Source organism: Saimiri boliviensis, chromosome 4 (assembly GCF_048565385.1).
Source record: "Saimiri boliviensis isolate mSaiBol1 chromosome 4, mSaiBol1.pri, whole genome shotgun sequence".
Lineage (NCBI taxonomy): Eukaryota > Metazoa > Chordata > Mammalia > Primates > Cebidae > Saimiri > Saimiri boliviensis.
In genome coordinates, this window is record NC_133452.1 from 104,338,674 (window position 1) to 104,360,896 (window position 22,223).

At 47.9% G+C, this 22,223-nt stretch overlaps 1 protein-coding gene across 9 annotated transcripts in view; it reads left to right on the forward strand.

Annotated features, from left to right (window-relative positions):
* The window catches only part of DAAM2 (dishevelled associated activator of morphogenesis 2), a 115,315-nt gene that overhangs the window by 47,189 nt on the left and 45,903 nt on the right, over window positions 1–22,223 (forward strand). For 6 of the 9 annotated variants that reach the window (XM_010334129.3, XM_039466295.2, XM_074398011.1 and 3 more), the window contains exon 2: window positions 19,550–19,773. In XM_010334129.3, the coding sequence (XP_010332431.1) occupies window positions 19,606–19,773 (168 nt within the window). In that variant the 5' untranslated portion in view covers window positions 19,550–19,605. Of the gene's footprint in view, window positions 1–3,870; window positions 4,673–10,993; window positions 11,925–19,549; window positions 19,774–22,223 lie in introns of those variants that run through there. The other 3 variants (XM_074398010.1, XM_074398012.1, XM_010334124.3) reach the window with 3 other exon arrangements.

The window sequence follows — 22,223 nt, forward strand, 5'->3', positions numbered from 1 at the left end:
TAGTGGCTCCCCTTCTCCCTCCTCCCACAGAGATTGTTTTAATTGGTTCAGGTTGGGTCCAGGCATCGGGTATTTTTAAAAAATGCCCCATGATTCTATTTTGCAGCCAGGCAGGAAAACCTGAGGGATCTATTCATAACTTTGAATAAAAAGTATGAATTATTAAAAAGGTTTGTAAAAATTCTGGTGAAAAAAGAGGAAAGAGAAATGGCAGTAAATTAAACTGCCTCCATCCAAATCACCAGGGGAACTTGTTAAAATGCAGATTCCTAGGTCTTCCCCCCAGATCTGCCTTAGAAACTCTGAGGGCAGGCCCTGGAATCTGCATCTTTCATAAGTGCAGTAGGTGGACTCGAAAGCTGGATTTGGTTTGAGATGTCCTGTTGAAAGCGAAAAAACAGGAGCTAAATGGAGAGAAGAGAACTGGGCAATCCAGGATATTGTTCAAGCAGGTAGCCTGTTGAGTGGTTCTGACCTGAGAACCAAGCTGAGGACCTGAAGCCAAAAGGGGGAGAGAGGTGTGCAAATGGAGTCCAGAAGAAAGGGGTCAGCCTTAGCTTGGGCTGGAGGTCAGCCACGTTGTCAGGAAAGGACAGTGCCTGAGAGAAATGGTTCCAAGCTTAGAGCAGGTGCAGGCTTACAGAGCAAATGTGAGGTGGGTCCACCACACTGCCAGCTAATTGCAGGAGGCTCTGCACGGCCAGCCTCCCAGATGCCAGTGAGGGAAGCCCAGTGTTCACACAGGTGAGCACAGTCTTGGTGCAGGAAGCATCTCTAAGTAAAACCGAGTGAGTATGAAGACTGAGTAATCTATAAAATAGAGAACTGTGTGTGGGTGTGGGAGTGTGTGTGTGTGTTCGGGGAGAAGAATGGGAGTTTAAGACAGCTGGGTCATGGCTGGGCGCAGTGGCTCACACTCATAATCCCAGCACTTTGGGAGACTGAAGCAGACAGACCACTGGAGGCCAGGAGTTTGATACCAGCCTGGGTGACATGGCGATATCCTGCCTCTACAAAAAAATCCAAAAATTAGCCAGGTATGGTGATGCATGCCTATAGTCCCAGCTGCTTGGGAGGCTGAGGCAGGAGGATTGCTTGAGCCCGGGAGGTGGAGGTTGCAGTGAGCCAAGATCGCACCACAGCGCTCCAGCCTGGGCAATAGAGTCAGACCCCATCTCAAAAAAAAAAAAAAAAAAAAAAAAAAAAATAGCTACGTCAGAAGCTGCCTCTAATCCTGGCTCAGTCAGTTTTGTGCTTGTGACCTTGGGAAGGTTGCTTCACTTCACTGAACACTGGTTTCCTTATCCTTAAAATCCAGATGCTAATACCCACGTTTAAGAGTTTCTTGTGAGAATTAAGTGAGATAGTTCATATAAAATGCCTGCCATATAACAGTATTTAAGATAAAGGAAGAGTTAAAGATGCTTCTCTTTGAAGTTCAGGGTGGTCCGAAGGGGGAAGGAAAGGAGAGAAATCGGTTGTGGAGGAAGTTGGTGGCACTAGCATGATAAGCACATCTGAATAGAAATGTAGATCGTTGGAAATGTGGAGCTGGAGATGCGGAAAAGAATTTTGGAGTGACCATTGCTGAATTAGTCTGACGTAAGGGGATGGAGGGAGTTTTGGAGGGGAGAAGATAAGGGAGAAGGCCAGATATCCAGGATCTGCACCTTGGCAAAGCCCTGGTCTATCTACTATGTGCCAGGCTCTGTCCTGGACACCACGGTTCCTGTTACGCTGTAGGACACTGTCCCTGACCTAACAAGATCACAGCCCAGGGAGAGTGACTGTAATTCAGGAAACAATAGATCTGTCTGATGTTTGATTATGGGAGAAACACAGGATGCTAACTAAGGAGAAGGAAGGAAGGCAGGGAAGGCTTCCAGCAGGAAGTGAGGCTTGCCAGGTGTTCCGGCTGAGGGGCTCCAGGGGGAGGGGCTCCAGGGGGAGGGGCTCCAGGGGGAGGGGCTCCAGGGGGAGGGGCTCCAGGGGGAGGGGCTCTGGGAGGTAGGGGTCCCACGGGGAGGGTTCCATGGGGAGGAGCTCCAGGGGCAGGGTTCCAGGGGGAGGGGGCTCTGGGTGGTAGGGGTTCCAGGGGAGGGTTCCATGGTGAGAAGCTCCAGGGGAAGGGCTCCAGACGGAGAGGCTCTGGGTGGTAGGGGTCCCAGGTGGAGGGTTCCACGGGGAGGAGCTCCAGGGACAGGGTTCCCGGGGGAGAGGCTCTGGGAGGAGGGGCTTCAGGGGGAGGGATCCCGGCGGGAGGGAACTCTTTGGGGCAGGGTTGAGGAAGGGCTCCAGGGGGAGGCCGTCCAGGGGCAGGATTCCAGAGAGGGGCTCCTGGGGGGTGGGGCTCCAGGGATAGAGCCTCTACCTGGAGGGATTCCTGGGAGGGGAGGGGCTCCAACCTGAGTGGCTCCAGCTGAATCAAAGGGGCTAGAGAGATTGTGGAGTTCTTGGGGCAGGTGGATCAGATTTCACATTGTTCACAACTTGAGGGAGAATTGAGAAAAGGTCTCTGAAGGGGTGACTGGATAGAAAGAGGCAGCACACAGCAAAGTGCACTTTCCAGGATGAAGTGGGTAAGTGGCTTCAACACTGGGCACTCAGGAGGGGAATTCCTTCAGTGGCAATAATCGAGGCAGAGCTTGCAGGGATGTCCGGGTTCAAAGGCAATTTAGAAATGGGGAGTCGATTCAAGGACTGTTCTCATGGCTTGGGGATTGGCCTGTGTGCTTAGAGGAAATCTTAGCTTCTGTAGCCTGAAGTCCTGGAGCTAGAGTCTCATTTCCTTTACAGAAAGCATCCCTCAAAACACACAGAGGAAAAATATCTCATACCTTTTACATGTAAGATGCCTTTTGTTGACAGTGAGCAGGGGGAAATTAAAAACAGAAAAGAGACAAACAAATGAAAACATCCTGCATTTATCTGAGAATTCCAAGATCTGACTGAACCATGCAGTTTTATAAAGAAGCATTCCTTTCCTGCTTGCTGAGGCTCACTTGAGACACCTATTGAGGGTGTCTGGCCATGGCCTGGATTCCTTCATGGATTGAAGGATCTGAGTCATTGGGTTGGCCATGAAGTTTCATTCCTGGCATGTTAACCACTTTCTCCACTCTGCCTCTGCCCACACACTGCCCCGAGATGTCATTCATTCAGGAAAAGCTCACGGAGGACTGAGGAACTGCTGCAGACATGCCACTGTGCCAGGAGCTATTCTTGTGGGCTCAGAGTCTAGATGGGGGAGAAGTTCATTGGTATAAAAAACATAAACATGGCCAGGTGCGGTGGCTCACGCGTGTAATCCTAACACTTTTTGGGAGGCAGAGGCAGGCAGATCGCTTGAGGTCAGGAGTTCAAGACCAGCCTGGCCAACATGGTGAAACCCTGTCTCTATTAAAAATACAAAAACGTTTGCTGGGTGTGATGGTGCATTCCTGTAATCCCAGCTACTCTGGAGTCTGAGGCAGGAGAATAACTTGAATCTGGGAGGCGGAGGTTGCAGTGAGCCGAGATTGTGTCATTGCCTTGCAACCTGGGGGACAGAGGAAGACTCCATCTCAAAAAATAAATAAGTAAAAATAAAAAACATAAATGAATACAAAATTCCAAATAACATAAAGTAGCCACGAATATACAGTGAAGTGTTCTTTAAATAGCAGATAAAAAGCGCGTTATTTAGGAGAATTCAGGTAGATTGAAGTGGTAAGGAAGGCTGCTTGGGGAAGTTGGGATCTGCAGTGGGGATGGATAGGAGAAGACGGGGAAGAAGCAGGGGAGGTGGGTGTGAGATTGGGGTGCGGGATAATGCTGAAAACCCACATGCAGAACGAGCCAGTCTATTCTTCACTATGTTTCAAAGCTAAAATAGTCTACTTTTATTATTTATTTAATTTCAGAAGGATGTACAAGCTTCATGTATGCTTAATGTCCTGTCATCACATTGATGATATGTCTTATAATTGATAGGGTCAAGAATTCAAGAAATATAGCAATGCATTTTTAAAAAACGTATTTTAATTAATTGACAGATAACACTGTAGCAATTCATTTAATCCTTTAGCTCTTATCAAGTTCCTGCTGTGTGTATGGAAAGTGCCCTGTGGTGGCAGTTAGAGATAAAAATGTCCCTGCCCTTTAGGAATTTCAGTCCCTTGAGCAATGGTGCATTTAAGGAGGAGTGAGTGGGTCAACATGGCTGGAAACCAGGGAGCATGGAGTGGAGGAGTAGGGTGTGATGGGGAAGAAAGATCAGGGTGAAGGGTAGCCCAGAAGTTACTGAAATATAGATGAGGGCCACTTGAGCAGGAAGCCACGCCGGATTAAAGTAACTTGTCTCTGTTCAGTCCTGACCATTCAGAGACTCTGGGTAACATTTTTGGAAACACACAGGGAGTAGCCAGCCGGGCCACTCTTCCTGGGAAAGATTGCCCGTGCTGGCTGCCGGAGAAGATGGGCAGGGCCAGCTGCATGATTTGCGGGGCCCAGCACAAAATGAAAATGTGGAACTCCTTGTTCAAAAATTAGTAAAAGTCTCAAGACTGCAACAGCAGAGCTTTAAGCGCAGGGCTTCTGAGTATGCCCAGTTCGAACGCCCAAGATGCCGAGGACAGGACAGCCTGGATCTTTCCGTGACTGAGCGTGTGGTGAGACGCTGGGGCCAATTGCTGTACGTGACTAGGGATGGGGTTTCGTTATGCAAACACTGAGCTCTTTCCTGTGTGCTGGGATGGGGAGATGGGGAAGAGATGGGATGTGCATCACAGAAGGTGCTGTGGCTGGGGGGGTGCCTGTGGTGTACAGAGATGCTGCCATTTACAAGCTGTACTCTGCTTGCAGTGGGAAGGCTGTATCTGAATGTTGGAATACATCAGACTGAGGGCACATGTTTTTTTTTTTTTGGCGGAGTTTCGCTCGTTACCCAGGCTGGAGTGCAATGGCGCGATCTTGGCTTACCGCAACCTCTGCCTCCTGGGTTCAGGCAATTCTCCTGCCTCAGCCTCCTGAGTAGCTGGGATTACAGGCATGTGCCACCATGCCCAGCTACTTTTTTTTGTATTTTTAGTAGAGACGGGGTTTCACCATATTGACCAGGATGGTCTCGATCTCTTGACCTCGTGATCCACCCTCCTCGGCCTCCCAAAGTGCTGGGATTACAGGCTTGAGCCACCACGCCCGGCCGACGAGGGCACATGTTTTATCAACTTTACTGACTTGGGCAAGTTACTGATCTTCTCTGAGCCTTAATTTCCCTATGTGTAAAAATGGAGATCATATTACCACTTTGCAGGATGTTGAGATACTTAAATGATAGGTATAAAAGTTTGAGCTTAGTCTAGCTTTTAGTAAATACTAGTATTCTCTTTTCTAGAAATACGCAAAATATTTATGTTTTAAAGTGTGGAGCATGGAATAGTTTGGGATACATTATTGTCAGTAACTTGCTTTTTCTATCTCAGGCTCAGTGGGGATGCAGCTAAAACCTACCACCCTGATTTCAAATAGCAGAGGCAGGGGGTTGGGAGGAGGTATGCCCTATTGTAATATACACCCAAGGGAAACCCAGTTACATCTGCTGGACACACCCACTCACCCACCCACACCCACACACACACCCCTGGAGCTAAATTGAAGCTGGGGTGGAATGTAATAGTGTATTATAGGAAGAGCCCTAGTTTGGGCATTGTCTCCTGGTTTTGAACCTCAGGATCCTTATTGGTTGAACATTCTGACCACTCTGGGTTGTTGTGAGATTAAGTGAAATGCATATGTGGATACTCAGTCTCCAGTCTGTGGTGGATGTAAGCATTCTTTGAATGGGTCTCTGCTCCCAGGCCACAGTGCGGTTCATGGGAAAAAGAGGAAAAGACATTGCATTTCCTAAATATTATGATTGGGCAACTCCTTTCTAAACAAAGAGTGGGCTGATTAGAAATTGGCATGGGGGCTGATTTTCAGTAATCTTACTATTTGTTCTGCTCATATGCTTTGGGGAGTTGCCTGGGTCGTCTTTCTACTTAGACTTGGAAGTGGGTACATGAATGTCTATTTTTGCTTTTTGGAGACGAACACACATATATGCACACCACACATTCACATGTACATCACCTACGTCCCCACACACATACATATATCATACACATACCACACATATATACCATGCACACATGCCACATGTGCACAAAACCCATGTACACACACCACACACACCACACATATACACCACACACATACATATACCACACATGCACATACACCATCTACACACACACCCCACACATAAACATACCACACTACACACATATCACACATAGACACCACACATAGACACCACACGTACACAAACCCCATCTATACACACATCACACATATGCCATGTGTATACACCACGCACACATCGTGCATATAACACATGCACAAACCCCATCTACACACACATCACACATATACCATGTGTATACACCACACACCACAATCACACACATGCCGCATGTGCACAAACCCCATCTACATATCACATATATACCACGCATATACACCATACTTAGGGACAACACACACCATGTAAACATCACACACATACCACACATCATACATGCACACACACCACCTAAATATACCCTGCCACACATACACATGTACACACACTACACACATACTACCCATATAAACCATACCACACATATACCACACACACAAACCCCATCTGTACACTCAGCACACACGGAGTGCACACACACAACCTACACATACCACACACACCACACATATACCCCACATGCACATCACATACACCACACCACATGTACACAAACCCCATCTACACACATTCTGCACATCACATCACACATACACATATACACACACCACATATGTATATATATGTTACACACACACCCATATCCCACCCCCACAAATGCCACACATATACCACATATGCACACCACACATACACATGCCACACACCACATACACACATGTACACACACCACAAATGCACATACACATACACCACTTACACCCCACACATATGCGCCACCTGTACACACACTGCACACAACACATACACCACACCACAGCACAAACACAAAGATACCAAGCATACGCATACACACATACTACACATACCACCTACACACACACCACACATGCACATACTTGACCTATGCACACCACACACACATACATACAATATCATACCACACATACACACACCACACATGCGCATATACCACCTCCACACAAACCAACATACATGTACTCCATGTACACACATACCACACATACATGCCACACATGCCACACACACCATACATATACACACACCAGATACACACCACGCCTAAACATGCACACACCACACCACACATATGCACACCATGCACATACAATACAGACACCACACCACATACTCCATCTACATACACACCAACACACTACACAAACATACCACAAATATACAAACACATGACACCACACATACACACAGCACAGATGTATACCACCTGTGTATAAACCACATCTACACACACACACCGTGAATGAATATATACCACCTACACAGCACACATACACATGTGCCACCCCCACACACACACCATACATACATACCCTGCCTACATGCAAACCACATACAGAAACACATCACCCATGTATCACATACATACATCACACCACACATATATATATACACCACATATGCACATATGCCACCTATACACACCACACATACACATACCCCACCTACACACATGCCACACACATAGTACACATACATATCACACACACATACACCATACCACACATATACCACATACACCACCTGAAAACACACACCACACACCACACACCACTTATACATGCATGCACACACCACACACACCACACGTATACATACCATTACCTCACATACATATACACACACCATACATGCACATACACCAACTTCACACATGCCACATATACACAAACTCCACCTACACACACACTACACATACCACACATATATACATCACACCGCACATACACATACCACAAATACCACACATATCCACACCACACTACACATACACATATATACACACCACACCAGACATACACATATCCACACACCACATATACACATATACACACACCACACATACATACCCCACCTACATACACCCCCCCACACCACACATATCACACATATATGTACCATACCACATACAGATATACATATACCATACATGCACACACACCAAGTACACATACTACCTACACATACATAAACATACACCATACCGTATACACACAGAAGTACATACCACACATATACATATACCCCCACACATACACACCACACACACATACCACTCTCCACCTCTTCACCCATGGAGTCGAAGATGTGACTTCCTGTCTTCCTCTCTGTCTCCTCTCATCTTTAGCGAGTATCTCTTGTACTTGCTTGTCCAGTGCACAAGGACTCAGGGTCCCTCCTAGACCCCACTCAACACATCCCTCCTGATGCTTTGTCCTGCAAACTCCGTTTCACGGCTCCCATTACTAGTCCTCTTTGCCATCTTGTCTGCCTCTAAGAAATTTCTGGAGTGTGACCTAGGCTGTGAGTACCCTGTTCTTACCCACCCAGGGGCCTTAGGCTGCTGTCAATTCAGCTGAACCCAGGAATGCAGAATCACTCTGGAAGCATCATCCAGAGAGCTGTTTGCAGGGTGGCTGGGAAAGAGGGAAATGAGAGAGGTTGGCACTGGTCTCAGCTCGTGATCATGTGGGGCTGGTCTGGAGCCTGGTGTTTGGGAATGAAACAAATGCATCCAAGGCATTTGAGAAAAAGGTGGTGAGAATCAGTCACAGGATGGGGCATTAGGGATTGAAGACAAACGACAAAAGGGACTCTGAGCTTGGGAGACTAGAGCTCTGTGAGGGCAGGAGCTGTGTCTGATGAGTTTACCTGCACGTGCCCAGCCCCAAGAGCAGTGCCGGGCATTGAGTAGGTGCTAAAAATCAATGGTGTTTGGATGAAAGAATGAGCAAATGAGTGAATGATGAACTAAAGGGAGCTCATAGGATAGGATTCCATTCAAACAGCATCATTTAACACCTCATGCACTGTCTGACACAGATCCTAGTGACGGGAAGAAGACACTCTTAGACAATGCACAGTTTGACTGGCTCATTTATACCGAAGGCCCAAGGTACTTACGCTGTCTTGCCCCGGGTCATTCAGGTAGGCTAGTAGAGCAGCGTTGGGACACAAACCTGGATCTCCTTGTTCTTAGCCTAGGGTTCTTCTTTTAAGAACAACATTTTTTATTTTCCTGAGAAAAATAATAAATGCTCATAGTAGGAAAATTGGAAAAATTAAGAAAATCACCCCAAGCCCTAGCAACTCAAAGATAATTAGTTCAAGCTTTCATACCGGTGTGCATTTCTCTCTCTCTAACTGACCTGTATTAACCCATCTTGTGTTTTACTATTTCAGGTGTTTTCAGTCTCTTATAGTATCAATAACCCTGGGTTGGATTTCTGTTCTTGATCTTTGGTAGCATCTCTGAGTAGTCCCAGTGCTCATTCCACTCTGCGATGCCCCCTCTAACCCGTGTTTATGAGCAGAGGGCTCAGGGTGGACTAGAATTCCCATGGGGATGCGGTTGTACAGATATTCCTCCAACATTCGGACTTCCTTTATCATAACCATGTCCACATTTTATTATATTGATTTGTCTCCCTTTTCAACCAGACTGAACTCATGCTTCTTATATATTTTTACAGCTCTTAGCATGGTACTTAGGGGCCCAACAAATATTTGTTTGAAAGAATGAATGAAGTAGTGAAAATGTACGCACAAAATTTAGGAGGAGGTAAGGCGTCACCCTGGATCTGTGTTTTTAACCACGTTTGCCTTCCAGGGGCCAGCTCAGCTCCCATCCCACCCCCCAGTTCCTGCCCCATCCCAATCTGCCCTCCCTGAGGAGATGGACCCTGCCTGTGGGTCCCGAGGCAGGAGCAGAGCCTTTCTGGTAGAAAGGCAGGAAGGGAACCTTGTTCTGGAGAAGGTGCAGCCCTGGGGGCTAGGTGGGACCATGTGCACAGGCCCTGCTAGATTTCTAGGGTGAGCTTGGCCTGACAGAACCTTGATGTCCTTCCCTCAAGAGTGACAGAATGCTGTTTGTGCTAGGACCTTGGGAGGGAGGACCAGGAATCTTAGCCAATGGGGCTTCTCCCAGCCCTGGGCTGTGAAATGGTGCTGAGGCCTCTGTGATGGGTTGCTCTGGTGGGAGAGCTGGGAGCGGAGCACAGAGGAAAGCTGGAGGCTTTTTTCTCTGCACCTTTCAGTAACAGCAGACCCATCTGTGTGAGCCAGAAGAGGGGCTTGGCTTCTGGGGAAGCAGATGGGGGAGGCCCCTGGTTCTCCTGTACAGGGTGATTTCCCTTTGGCCAGGAGCCCCAGACTTCTGGCTCTAATGGGTTCAGAGACATTGGCACTGAAATTCCTTCTCTTTCATTTCATAGCTGTTGCCCAGAGAGCTCCCCACACTCCCCAAGTTCATCATCAGCGCAGGTCCTTGCTCTGTGTGTGTGGCCCCCCGTCCTCGCACTCACGTGTCAGCACCCCGCCATGGCACCACCCGCATTGACCCCTTCCTCTCTATTCTTGGCAGTTCAGGGCCTCATTCCCTTTTACCCAGACACACGGACTTGCCTCCTGACTCTTCCCCTCTTCCACTTCTCCTGCATGTCTTCCCACCCATACAGTGCTACCAGAAATGTCTCTTCTAACCCCAGACCTCACAAACTCTCTCCTCTACCGTAAGCCAGTGAACAGAGCAGGAGCACAAGCACAATCGGCCACAAGCCACTCACTCTTCAGTGACTTCTTCCCTCTTCGCTTGGCACTCAAGGGCCTCCTTTTTCTGGCTGTGGTTTTGGTTCCCATGGCACCTCTTTGAACCCTGAGAGGTGCAGTGGGAATCACCCTGGTAGAGCTTCTCATTCGTTTGGGCTGTTGTTGGTGCCAGGTTCTCATTCTGGCATGCTGCTTGTTGAGAATGCTTTCCTGGACAACCCCTGGCCCCTTGGCATGTGCTGATACCCTCCCTTCTTCTGAGGCCCAGCTTCAATGACACTTCTTCTGGTGAATGTTCCAGATCCCCCCAGCCAGAAGTCACTCTTCTCCACCTTGTCGTCCCAGGGCCTGGAGCCGCACCTCCTTGCCTCCCTTACATCCTAAGATCTGATGTCAGGCTCATCTAAGACACCCAGAACATTGTTTTATATACATGGCATTTACTTGGTGAGTGGGTCGATAATGAATGAATGAATGAACGAGTGAATGAATGCTTGACCATGACCTTGGAGAACTACCATCTGCTTGTTTACTACCCTAGTGATTCAAAGAATCCGTTATTCTCTATCATTTCTCAAAATGAGAAAAACAGTTGGAAAACCCTCAACTCCCACCCTCACCCCCAAGTTTGAGAAATGTCACTTTGAGGGATTTTCAGTTTCACTTTTCTGGAAAGACGTTCCTTTCTCTCCTTCCTCTTCCTGGGTCTCAGTGATGCCTCCTTGTGTCTCCCACCCCTAGGCCTGCACAGAGGGGACTCAGAGGCCGAGAGAATTTACTTTTGCTTTCTCTGCCTTTTCCAGAGCACAGGGGGAAACCGTAATTTAGGCGGCTGCTAAGAATAGCTCCCCAAATCCTGGAAAGAGCGTGTGCTTATTTTTGAAAGTGCTCCTTGTCTCTTCCCCAGCCCTGCCCGAGGCTCACAGTCTAAGTCAGTAAGTCAGATTGTTCAGCGCAGCAGTGGCATCTGGAAACCTGGTTTGAGTTCCTAGGTTCACACCTAGCGTTCTTCTGAGCCTCAAGTTTCTTCATCTGTAAACAGGAAGATGGAAGTTTGAGATAAACCTTGGACATGGTAGGTGTTCAGTAAATGATAATTATATCTTTATTATGGTTGGAACTGCTGGATTTAGAGGGCAGCACTCTCAATTTAAGGGGTCAGATAGGACAAGTGAGGAGCCAGTATGATATATTAAGTGGAATCGTATGAAATCGGTGTTTGTATGTGCTAAAAATAGTTGGATATTTTCACTTGCATAGGAATCAATCCAGTAATCCAGGGATTGGCAGTCTTTCTGTAAAGGGCCAGATAGTAAGTGTTTTTGGCTTTGTGAGCCATACGGTCTCTGTTGCATGGTATTAGCTGTAGACAATGCTTAAATAAATGGACATGACTGTTCCCATAAAACTGTATTTACAGAGACAGACTGTGGGCTGAACTTGGCCCCCGTAATATCTGCCAAGCCCTATAGTAATATGTAAAACTAATGAAATTACAGAAAAAAAGCTCTGTAATACCATCAACATTCAGGTATCTTCACAAGCAGAATAGCAGCATATCTATAGGTAATAAGAGTCTTTACTTTTACTGGGCTCTGTTCCAAATGCTTTACAAATATTAACTAATTAAATACTCCCGACAACCCTATGAATTATTTACTATTATTATTTCCTGTTTTACGACTGAAGAAAGTGAGGCTCAGAGAGGTCAGATAACTTGTTTGAAGTCACCTGGTTAGAGTTGATGGCAGTTGAACAGAATTCAATCGAGCGTGTAGGGTAGAGCTGGGTGATGGTAATTCAGCAGCTTCAGGGAGGAAGCAAATGGATTAGAGTTAAGAGGGACTCCCAGGTCTGCTTGCGGTCCACCAGATGAGGAGATGGTCTGCAGAAGCTTGGGGTGGAAGCAGGTGTGATATAGGTGGACGGTGGGGAGATGGGTGGGCAGAGGGTCCTGGTAGTGTCACTTGGGACACTTGGGATGGAAAAGCCTAGACTCTTCCTTTGAGAGCCAGGCCCCAAACTGGGCCTGGGACCATTTCCTGGGTGACGCCCAGCAGCACATGGCACGTGGAGGGTCAGCGTATAGGGAGCAACGTCCGCCTGTGGAGCAGGAAATTGTTTACATTCCTTATGTTTCATGCAGCAGCTCTGGGAAGCTCTAGGCCCCATTCCCAGCCCCAGCCCCAGCCCCAGGGGACCTGGTCGGGAGAGAAAGGCAAAGGAGCAGGCTCCCCAGGATGCCTGCAGTTCTGCCAGCAAATCAGGGTGCTCGCATACCCTTTCCATTTCCTTTGCCTGTTGATTTAGCCACCAAAGGATAAAGCCACTGGTCAGGACTCTGTGCTCACACATGCCATGCTCTTCCTTCTGTGCCTCTGCTTATGCTGTTCTCCTTGCCTGGAGTACCTTTTCCCTCCCCTTGTAACTTTCCTTGATTCTCTCCTCTCTTTCAAGGCTAGCTCAAATCCATTCCTCCTGGAAGCCTGCCCTGACTTCCCCTTTACTCCCTACCCCCAAGGCTGGACCAGGTTCCCCTTCTCAATGCTTTCCCAAACACCTCACTCTCTAACTCTCTTCATTGTCACTGCCTGAACTCCTCTTGCTCCCCTACTAGAAGGAGACCTTTAGGAAAGGGATCATACCTTGTTTACTCCTGGGTCCTCATCACAGGTCAGGGTTCAACACATGGGCTCAAGCTGATCAAAAGCCCATGTGTTTGACTGAGACACTACTGTCCTCAAACCCAGCCCTTTCACTTTCTAAAACTTGGTCTTTGGGCAACTTGCCTGACCTTTGAGACTCTTAATGTCATCATCAGTAAGAAGGGATCATGATATTATTGTAGAGTTAGGAAAATAAATGAGATAATGCAGAAAATTATCAGTACAGTACCTGGTTCCCAGTAGGTATCTTGGAAGTGGCCAGGGAGAGATAGTCAATACCACGTCCTTGTCCTGTTACTCCTCTGTCTGGAAGTAGAAGATAGGAGGCAATTCGAATGTCCCAAAGCCATAGCATTGTCCCCAAGAACTAGAGGAGGAGCTCATGAGTCCACTTTGGTTCTGTGAGAAGGCCACGAGGCTTAGAGTGAGAATACTTGCTTGTGACTCCTAGCTCTGTCTCTTAGCAGCTGGATGTCATTGACCAAGCAATGTAACAGCTCCAGAAACGTCAAGATTTTTATCGGTAAGAGGGGATGATGATAACCACCTCACAAGGTCATTGCGAAGCTGAAATGAGATTGCCCACCTATGAAAACACCTGGCCCAGCTCACAGGAAATGCAGAATCATGAATTATTGAATATGAATCTTTATAATACTTGAGAAAACTCTGAGCAGACTTCCTGGACATGTGCCTTATGGCTTAGCAGTTTACAGCTTTAGTCAGACAGTCCTGGGTTTGAATCCTGGCTGTCTCCCTAACTAGCTGTGTGACCTTAGGCAAGCTACTTAACCACTCTGAACAACAGCCTTTGTGGCTTTTGTTTTTGTATTTGTGTTTTTGGTGTTTCTTCTTTGTAAGTTCTTTAAAGTGAAGCCAACTATCTCAGAAGTTGTTGGGGGAATAAAATGTAGACGAAGCCAATGTCTGGCACATAGAAAAGTCTCAAGTGTTAGTATCGTTCTGTTTCTGTGTAAGACTCAGGGATAAGCACTGATGATGTGGGGCTTTTGAAGTCCTGAAATGTAAAAGCTGGTATGTGCAGAGGCTAGGGGTTAGGGTTTGAGGGTAAGGGCTGGGAGTGCATCTTTACCAACCAAATGGAAGGAATGAGCTCAAGTGGTAGGAAGTCCTTCCTGGCTTGGAGAGCAATGTGGGGGACGTGTTCAGGGCAGGCTGAGGACAGCCCCTTGGGAAGCCTTTGGGAATAGGATTGCACAGGCAGTGTGAAAGGTCAGGGCTGGTAAAGTCCTTGGAGGTCTTTAGTCCAACCCTGCCATTCCACAGAAAGGAAACTGAGGCCCGGAGAGACTAACACTGTGGCCTGCCAAACCCCCGCTGGGGAGTGACAGAACTGGGATGAGCAATGTGCTTTTGCTGCAATCTAGAGGAACTTTGACTGTGATGGGTGAGGTCAGGCTGGAGCCATGGGAGGCGTTGCTTAACAGGCCGTGACCTATAGTCTGGTGTCTTAGGCCAGTTGGTCTGTGCTTGGGGACTAACAGTCCTGAGGAGGCCTCATCCCCACAGGAAGAGGGGAGGGAGCAAGGAGACAGGATGTAGAGGGCAGGGACCTGCTGGCGCTGGGGAAGTTTTCATGGAGAGAAAAGTGGGTGGACATGGGGCAGTTTAAATCTCTCTGGCCTGAGTTCAAGTCCACTGGGTTTCCTTCTGTCTTTGCATCCCCTTTCTCCAATTGTTTCTTAATTCTCCTCCGAGGTGGAAACCTCATTACTCCTCTTCTAAAGAGGTTTTGCAGAAATGAATTGCTAAGGCCACTTCACCTTTCCCTCTCCCTGTCCAGGGCCAGTGATGAAGATTTGTTTATGTTTCTACCTAGAGATAGCTCAGAGCCCAGGGAAAAGCCCAGCTCCTCTGTCCTAGCGGAAGGCAGAGCCTGGTGACTTCTTAAATCTGGCCAGACATAGTCCCAGAATGCCAGGCCTCCGTGGCTCCATTGTTGCCTGGAGAAGGGCTGAGGGTTGCAGGCTCTGGGCAGGGTGAGTCTCAGCTTGCTGGCGATGATGGGGCTGGAGGCCTGCCGCAGGGCGGTGCTTCCCCTAGTGTATGCCCAGTGTGCTCCAGGCATTTCACTTCTGCTAATTCCTGTACTCCTCACTGAAACCCAGTGGAGAAGACCCTGTGATCGGGGTGTCACAGGTGAGGAACCTGGGGCTCTGAGAGGTGAAGAGTACTCACGAGCACCAGCTGAGAAAACCAAGGTGAGGGAATCCCAGTTTCCCGACTTCAAAGCCTCTGCTGCCCACTCTGCCCTGCCACTAGGAAGCTGGAGTGAAAGAGGCGTCAGAGCAGGAGTGGGTCAGGAATTGGGGTTCAGAAGATAGAAGCAGCTCCTACTGACAAGGAGAAGCAGGCGACCTTCAGAGCTTCTGTAAACCTTTCCTGCTCTCTAGGGGGACTTTTAAACAAATCTGTCGAGATTGGTCTGCTCTAGTGGAGGGAGGCCATTGGGGAACTGAAGGCAAGGTGGGGAGAAAAGGCCCATTAACGGGGAAGACAAGGTCTGCTGGGCAGTGACTGGACCATAGCCTGGCTGCTGGAGTCCTGAGTTTTAATCCCAGCTTTGTTCCTAGGCCTGTGACCTCGGAGAAGACAGTTCCTCTTTGGACCTCCATTTTTGGATCTCTGCCATGAAGTGACATGATTTCTGAGGCCTCTTCCAGCAGAGAGCCTGTGATTTTAGTCTTGGATGTTCAGATGGGGCCTTAAGAAAGGGAGGCAAGAAAAGACTTGAGGGTTTGGTTGGGAGGGAATTGTCCTCGGGAGCATAGACATACTTGGGAGCTGTCACACACGCAGCCCCTCAAAAAGACACATATGCAGCAGCCGCCTCGTGCACGAGGTCCTTCTCTTGGGGGATGGTACTTCCTGTTGACAGGGTCTGTGTCTACTTCTCCTCTCCTGAGGACCACTGTGCCTCACTCCCCGTACTCAGGGGAGATGCTCTGATAATTAACAGGCATGGCACAGGCTCCAGCCAGTCAGAGCGGTGGTGGCTGTAAACAGCTGGTGTAAGACTGTGCCAAGGTGCTCTAGCTTTATGACACCCCTGTTCCCACATCTGATTCCTCTGGTAGAGCCAAGAAAGGTAAGAGGGAGACTAGGGAACAAGAGGCTGGGGAATCAAAGGCAGGAAGAGAGATGACAGGTTCTCCTGTCCCTCCTTAGAACCCCATGGTGCTGTCAGCCCAGCCTCCTCACTGCCTCTCAGAGCTCCCTTCCCATGCCTAGTGCCCTGAACAAAGCAGTCTTGCTCACCAGCTGCCGCTGCATTTTGGAAGCTGATGGAACAAAGGGGATCTGGTCTGTTTTCCGCGTGATCATCCCACACTTGACAATGGGCAGGGGACCCCCAGAGATTCCAGTCGTATCTGGTGGCAGAGTTGGTGCTTTACTAAGCCTAGTGGGAAGAGACCAGGGCTTTGTCTTACCCACTCTTGGCCATTGGTGATCAAGTCCCAGGGGAACTCCAAAGTCCCCTTCCTCTCTGTTTTACTCTGCTGCCAGCCTACTCCATCCAGTGGCATGGCGGCAAAGATCTGGATTACCTGCAAAGCAATCCATGTCTTTGCCACCACGTCCCTGGATTGCTGTGCTAGCCTGCGGGCTGCTTCTACCCTCAGCCTTTAGAATAGTTCTCTTTTTCCTTACAAAGTTCATTGATTGCTTTTCAGTTGCTAGTAGCCTAGATTTTCGTCAGTAGTTTTTGACTGATTAATAAGGATCCCTCTTTCCTCCTTTTCCATGAGCATAGGTCATTTCCCAATTGGTCAAGAGATATTTATTGAACCCTCATGGAGCATAAGGCTTTTATTGGCTGTAGAAATGGGGGCCAGGCATGGTGGCTCACGCCTGTAATCCTATCACTTGGGAGGCCGAGGTGGGTGGATCACAAGGTCATGAAATTGAGACCATCCTGACTAACACGATGAAACCACGTCTCTACTAAAAATACAAAAAATTAGCCAGGCATAGTAGAATGTGCCTGTAGTCCCAGCTACTCGGGAGGCTGAGGCCAGAGAATCGCTTGAACCCGGGAGGCGGAGGTTGCAGTGAGCCAAGATCGTGCCACTGCACTCCAGCCTGGTGGAGATTTTTTTTGAGACTGTCTCAAAAAAAAAAAAAAAAAAAAAAAAAAAAAGGTGGGTGGGGGCGGGGGAAGGCTGTCAAGGAAGCGGGAGAACACAGTCCCTGCCCTCCAGGAGCCCTTACTATATTTGTGAGAGCCAGCAGCAAAAATATAGCCAATGATACAAGGCAATCTTCCATAATGTGTTATTTGAGGCTTTCCTGGACCTACTAAAAAGTCTGCCACAAAGTTTATAAAAAAAGATAAAATAGAGCTGGTAAAAAATTCTAGAATGACAGGTAAGACAGAACGTGATATATGAGAGGCCAGATGAGATTAAACTAAATTATTAGCTAGGACTTAGGAAATAAAGCAGTGTTCTCTAGAAGTTACCTTGAGTTCACTAGGAACAAATTATGCCACATTTATCTTATTTTCTCTTTTGATAAGATTCTAGAGCTTTGTTCAAAGGAGTGTCATAGATTTAGCATATCTTGAGTTCCACAGGGCTTTAGGAGAAATCTTTCATGTTGACTTTATAGAAAAGAGGGCTAGATGAGAGCATAGTCACATAGATTTAGAGCTGGTTGAAGGACTGTCCCCTGAGAGTACTGACGAAAGTTCCCTGGCATTCCTACATCATTAGGGTCTATGTCCTTGATGTGGTCAACATTTTAGCAATGATGTGGGTGATGACTACAGAGGCATTCTAAGCTGTTAATGATCTAAATCCAGAAGAGATAGCTAAGAATCAAAATTCAAAAATATCTTGACTGCACATCAATGATATTCAATTGGGATAAAAACAGAATCCCATATTTATGTCTGAAAAGTTAAGATCTGTAAGTATGGGACCAGGAGAATCTGGCTGGGTAGCAGTCTGGTGCATAAGCTGTGGTCTCTCCACTGAACCCCCCTAGGTTGTCAGGAACCAGTGGTTGAGGATGGTTCTGCGTCTCAGGAGGCCTGTGTACTGATTGTTGGATTTAATTGATCTATAGGGCATGTAGCATCAATGACGGTGGTAGTGTTCCTTCTCAATCTGGTCATCCTCGGCCTAGGCTTTCTTAGCGGTGAGCCAGAAACTTAACCCTTTCTGTTCCAATGACTACTCAGCTGTTAAATATCCATCAGTTCTGGTCTCTGGACAGAACAGTGACCTTTGTTCTTGGTTGGTATGAAAAGAAAATCTGAGCAGATTTCTTCCATATGTCAAATGCCATTCCAATGATCAGTCCTATTTCTGTACCTAGGCTTCACTCTGACTCCCCTGGGTAACTCTCTGAGGACAACTGGCCTCCTCCTTCTACAAGGATCAGTGAACCACTGCCTGTTGCTATTTCACATTCATCCAAGCATGCCTGAGTACAGAAGACTGAGCAGATAACTGTACAAGTCTCTGTAGCATTCCATCCCCTCCTCCTCCGGAGACCCAGGCTCTCGGAGCTATGCCACATCGTTAGTGCAGTGTTCACTCTGCCAGCCTTCTTCCCCTCTTTCCTCCCCATTGGACCGTGCCTTTAAATCAGTTATCCCCAGACCCTGAAATGAATCCAGTGAGTAAATGAGCCTTGCTGGAAGCTGATCTTACAGAAGACAGGGAATACGGTCCTGTCTGTACATTCATGGAAAGTCAGCTCTGGCCACCTGGAAGTCCCATTCAGTGACTCCAGCCTTTGTCCTTCTCTGGGGTGAAGGAAGGGGAATGTGAAAGCGTCTTGGCAGGTAACACTCAGAGGGCATGGTTGGGAGGATATGTAAATACCTCCAGGTGGAAAGAGCTGGAGGGAACAGATGGAAGCGTGGGGGGAAGTGGGGGGCCTTTGCTATTGGGTTGAGGGCTCCCTGCAGCCTGTGGGACAGAGGTCATGAAGGCAGAGTGACCTCTGCCCTGGCCTATCTGACTGTGTGCCTGACCACCCTGTGTTCTCTCTTCCTGCCCAGATCACAATGAGGACCTAGGGCATCTGCCTGCTGATAGCCCCTGGCCTGCAGTGACCATGGCCCCTCGCAAGAGGAGCCGCCATGGCCTGGGCTTCCTGTGCTGCTTCGGGGGCAGTGACATCCCCGAGATCAACCTCCGGGACAACCACCCTCTGCAGTTCCTGGAGTTCTCCAGCCCTATCCCGAACGCAGAGGAGCTCAACATCCGCTTCGCAGAGCTGGTGGTCAGTGAGAGAGTGGGGAGGGACAGTGACAATGGGGAGGAGGGTGGATGGACAGGCAGAGCCGGACAGAGGGCAGGGCCCCTGTGCTGGGGTCTCTATCCCTCAAAACTCTTCTTGGGAGGAGGTAGGCCCCCAGGATACCTCAGCTATTTAGGGGAAGCAGAGTCTCTTGCTTGGAAGGACACCATAAAGTGTGTCCCCAGAACAAATGGTCCTCTCTCCTCTCTGCATTGGATTATAGACCACATGGTGCAGTAGTTGGGTTATCATAGGAAGGGGTAGCACTGGGTTTTGCAAAATAAGATGGTGAGACATCTCAGAGAACATCGGCACATTTGATGCCTTTCTGTCTTCTGCTCTTTGGAGTTTCCCTGGGAGCTTTTAATGTCCGAGGCACATAGAAGGGGCAGAGAGGGATTCTGTAGGCAGACACTGGGCACCTCGGAGCAGGGGATGATTGGCTAGGAACATGGAGGTAGAAATGCCTGTGTCATGCCTGGGTTCCAGTTCAGGCCTGGGATGATTACGTGCCGTGCCTAGCAAGGGCAGGCTGAAACTCTGCCATTCGCACCAGGATCAGCCTATGCTGACTCTGCAATGCCCGCCCAGACCAGCCCCCAGACTGCCCTTGCGAGAAGCCCCTGTGTGTGCAGCTTTATACCCTGCCCGGCCACAAAGAGACAGACTAGGAAAGAAGCATGATTCCAGACCTCGTTGGTGGTCTGATGGTGAGACAAAGTCTGCACACCAAGGGAGGTCCCAGGCCTGGTAAAGAGCCATAAGTACAAGCCCATCTACCGTTAGCTCTTGGTCACTTGTTCTGCAGTGGGCCATTAGTAAGCCAGTGAAGAAACAATGCCGTGTGGTTGGAATGTGGGTTTCTACTTGTATTTGCTAATAGATATACCTGGTCAAGCCAATCCAGCTCTTTAAGTAGCAGAGTCACTGTAAGATGAGATTATGCAGGTTAGATGTTGTCCAGCTTCCTCATCACATTAGGAAAACTCATTGTTTCCTGATTTTTAGCTTTCCTCTGGATGGGACAGGTGGTGGGGGACAAAGTGTTTGCTAGCATAGAATCACATCTGGAGCCCGATTAGTGTTAGTCAGGGATGTTTTCTTGAGTAGAGTGAGTTTTGAAAGAAGGACATGATGGGCCGTGTTCCTTTTTTTTTTTTTTTTTTTTTTTTTTTTTTGGCTCTTTCATTCATTAGATATTTACTGAGTATCTTCAGTGGGCAGGGACCCTTGCATGCACTTTAGCAAGAACAAGGGTGAGTCAGACAAGTCTTGCCTGCAAGAAGAATGACATCAGGTATCTCTCAAACAAGTGAACAGTATTTCTTGGAGAGACTTTCGTGGGCTGGGCTGTATGGGGGTCCTAGTGATGTAGTGATGAGCCATCAGACACTCCCTTGCCTCCAAGAACGTGAAAGCCTAGCAGGGAAGACTGATATTGAGAAAAGTGTGATGAGTGCTGGGACATGGAGCATTTCAGGATGAGGGCATGGGAGTGTCTAGCAGGGAGCTATATTCTTGACTGGGAGAAGTTACAGTGACCTCTGTGAGCAGTGACATTTCCATTGAGATGATTAGATAATTGAATGGGGTTTAGGACAGTGACAGAGGGTCTTCTGCAGAAGACACAGCATATGTGAGTCTCAAGTCAGAAAGTCTCTGGGTCCTTTTGGGGTACACAATGAAGACCAGAAGAACTGAAGTTTTTAGATTAAACCCTAAGGGCAGTGGAAAGCCATGGAAGATATTAAGCAGGGATTTCAGGTGATCCAATCTGCTTTTCTAAAAGACCATGCAAGGTACTCTGCTAAAGAAGGGTTCTGGGTTGACCATGTGGAGGCTCTCGCCTCCCAATTCTACAGGTTAGAGAGAATGGCGCCTTAGAATAAAGTATTAGCAATGAGAATAAAGAGAAATGGACAGATTCAAGAGCTATTTAGGAGAAAAGATAATGGGACTTAGTAGAATCAAAGAGTGAGTAGGAATCAAAGAGCACCCTGGTTTCTGACATGAAGTGTTAGATGGATGCTGGGGCCCTAAACGTGAAGATATAATGGAGGAGATTCAAGTTTATGGGGCTGGGATGATGAATTCAATTCACACATTTGTTCTGTGCATCAGTTTCCTTATCTGTAAAATGAGTCGTTATAAGCTGTACATAAATGAACATTACATGCTTAGAACAGTGCCTGGTACATAGTAACACTATGTAAGTACATCAGAGCAGAGACATACAGGAGACAATAGGGCCCCAGGGTCTGGAGCTCAGGAAACCGTTGGCCTAGGAGTGCAGGTTTGAGAGAGTTTGAGATAATAACTGAGTCTTGGGGAACAGATGAGGGAGGATGGTGCCCTGAGGAACTTCAACATTTAAAGGTAGGACAGAGGATAGGTCATCAAGGAAGCCCATGCAGGAACATAGGGTGAGACAG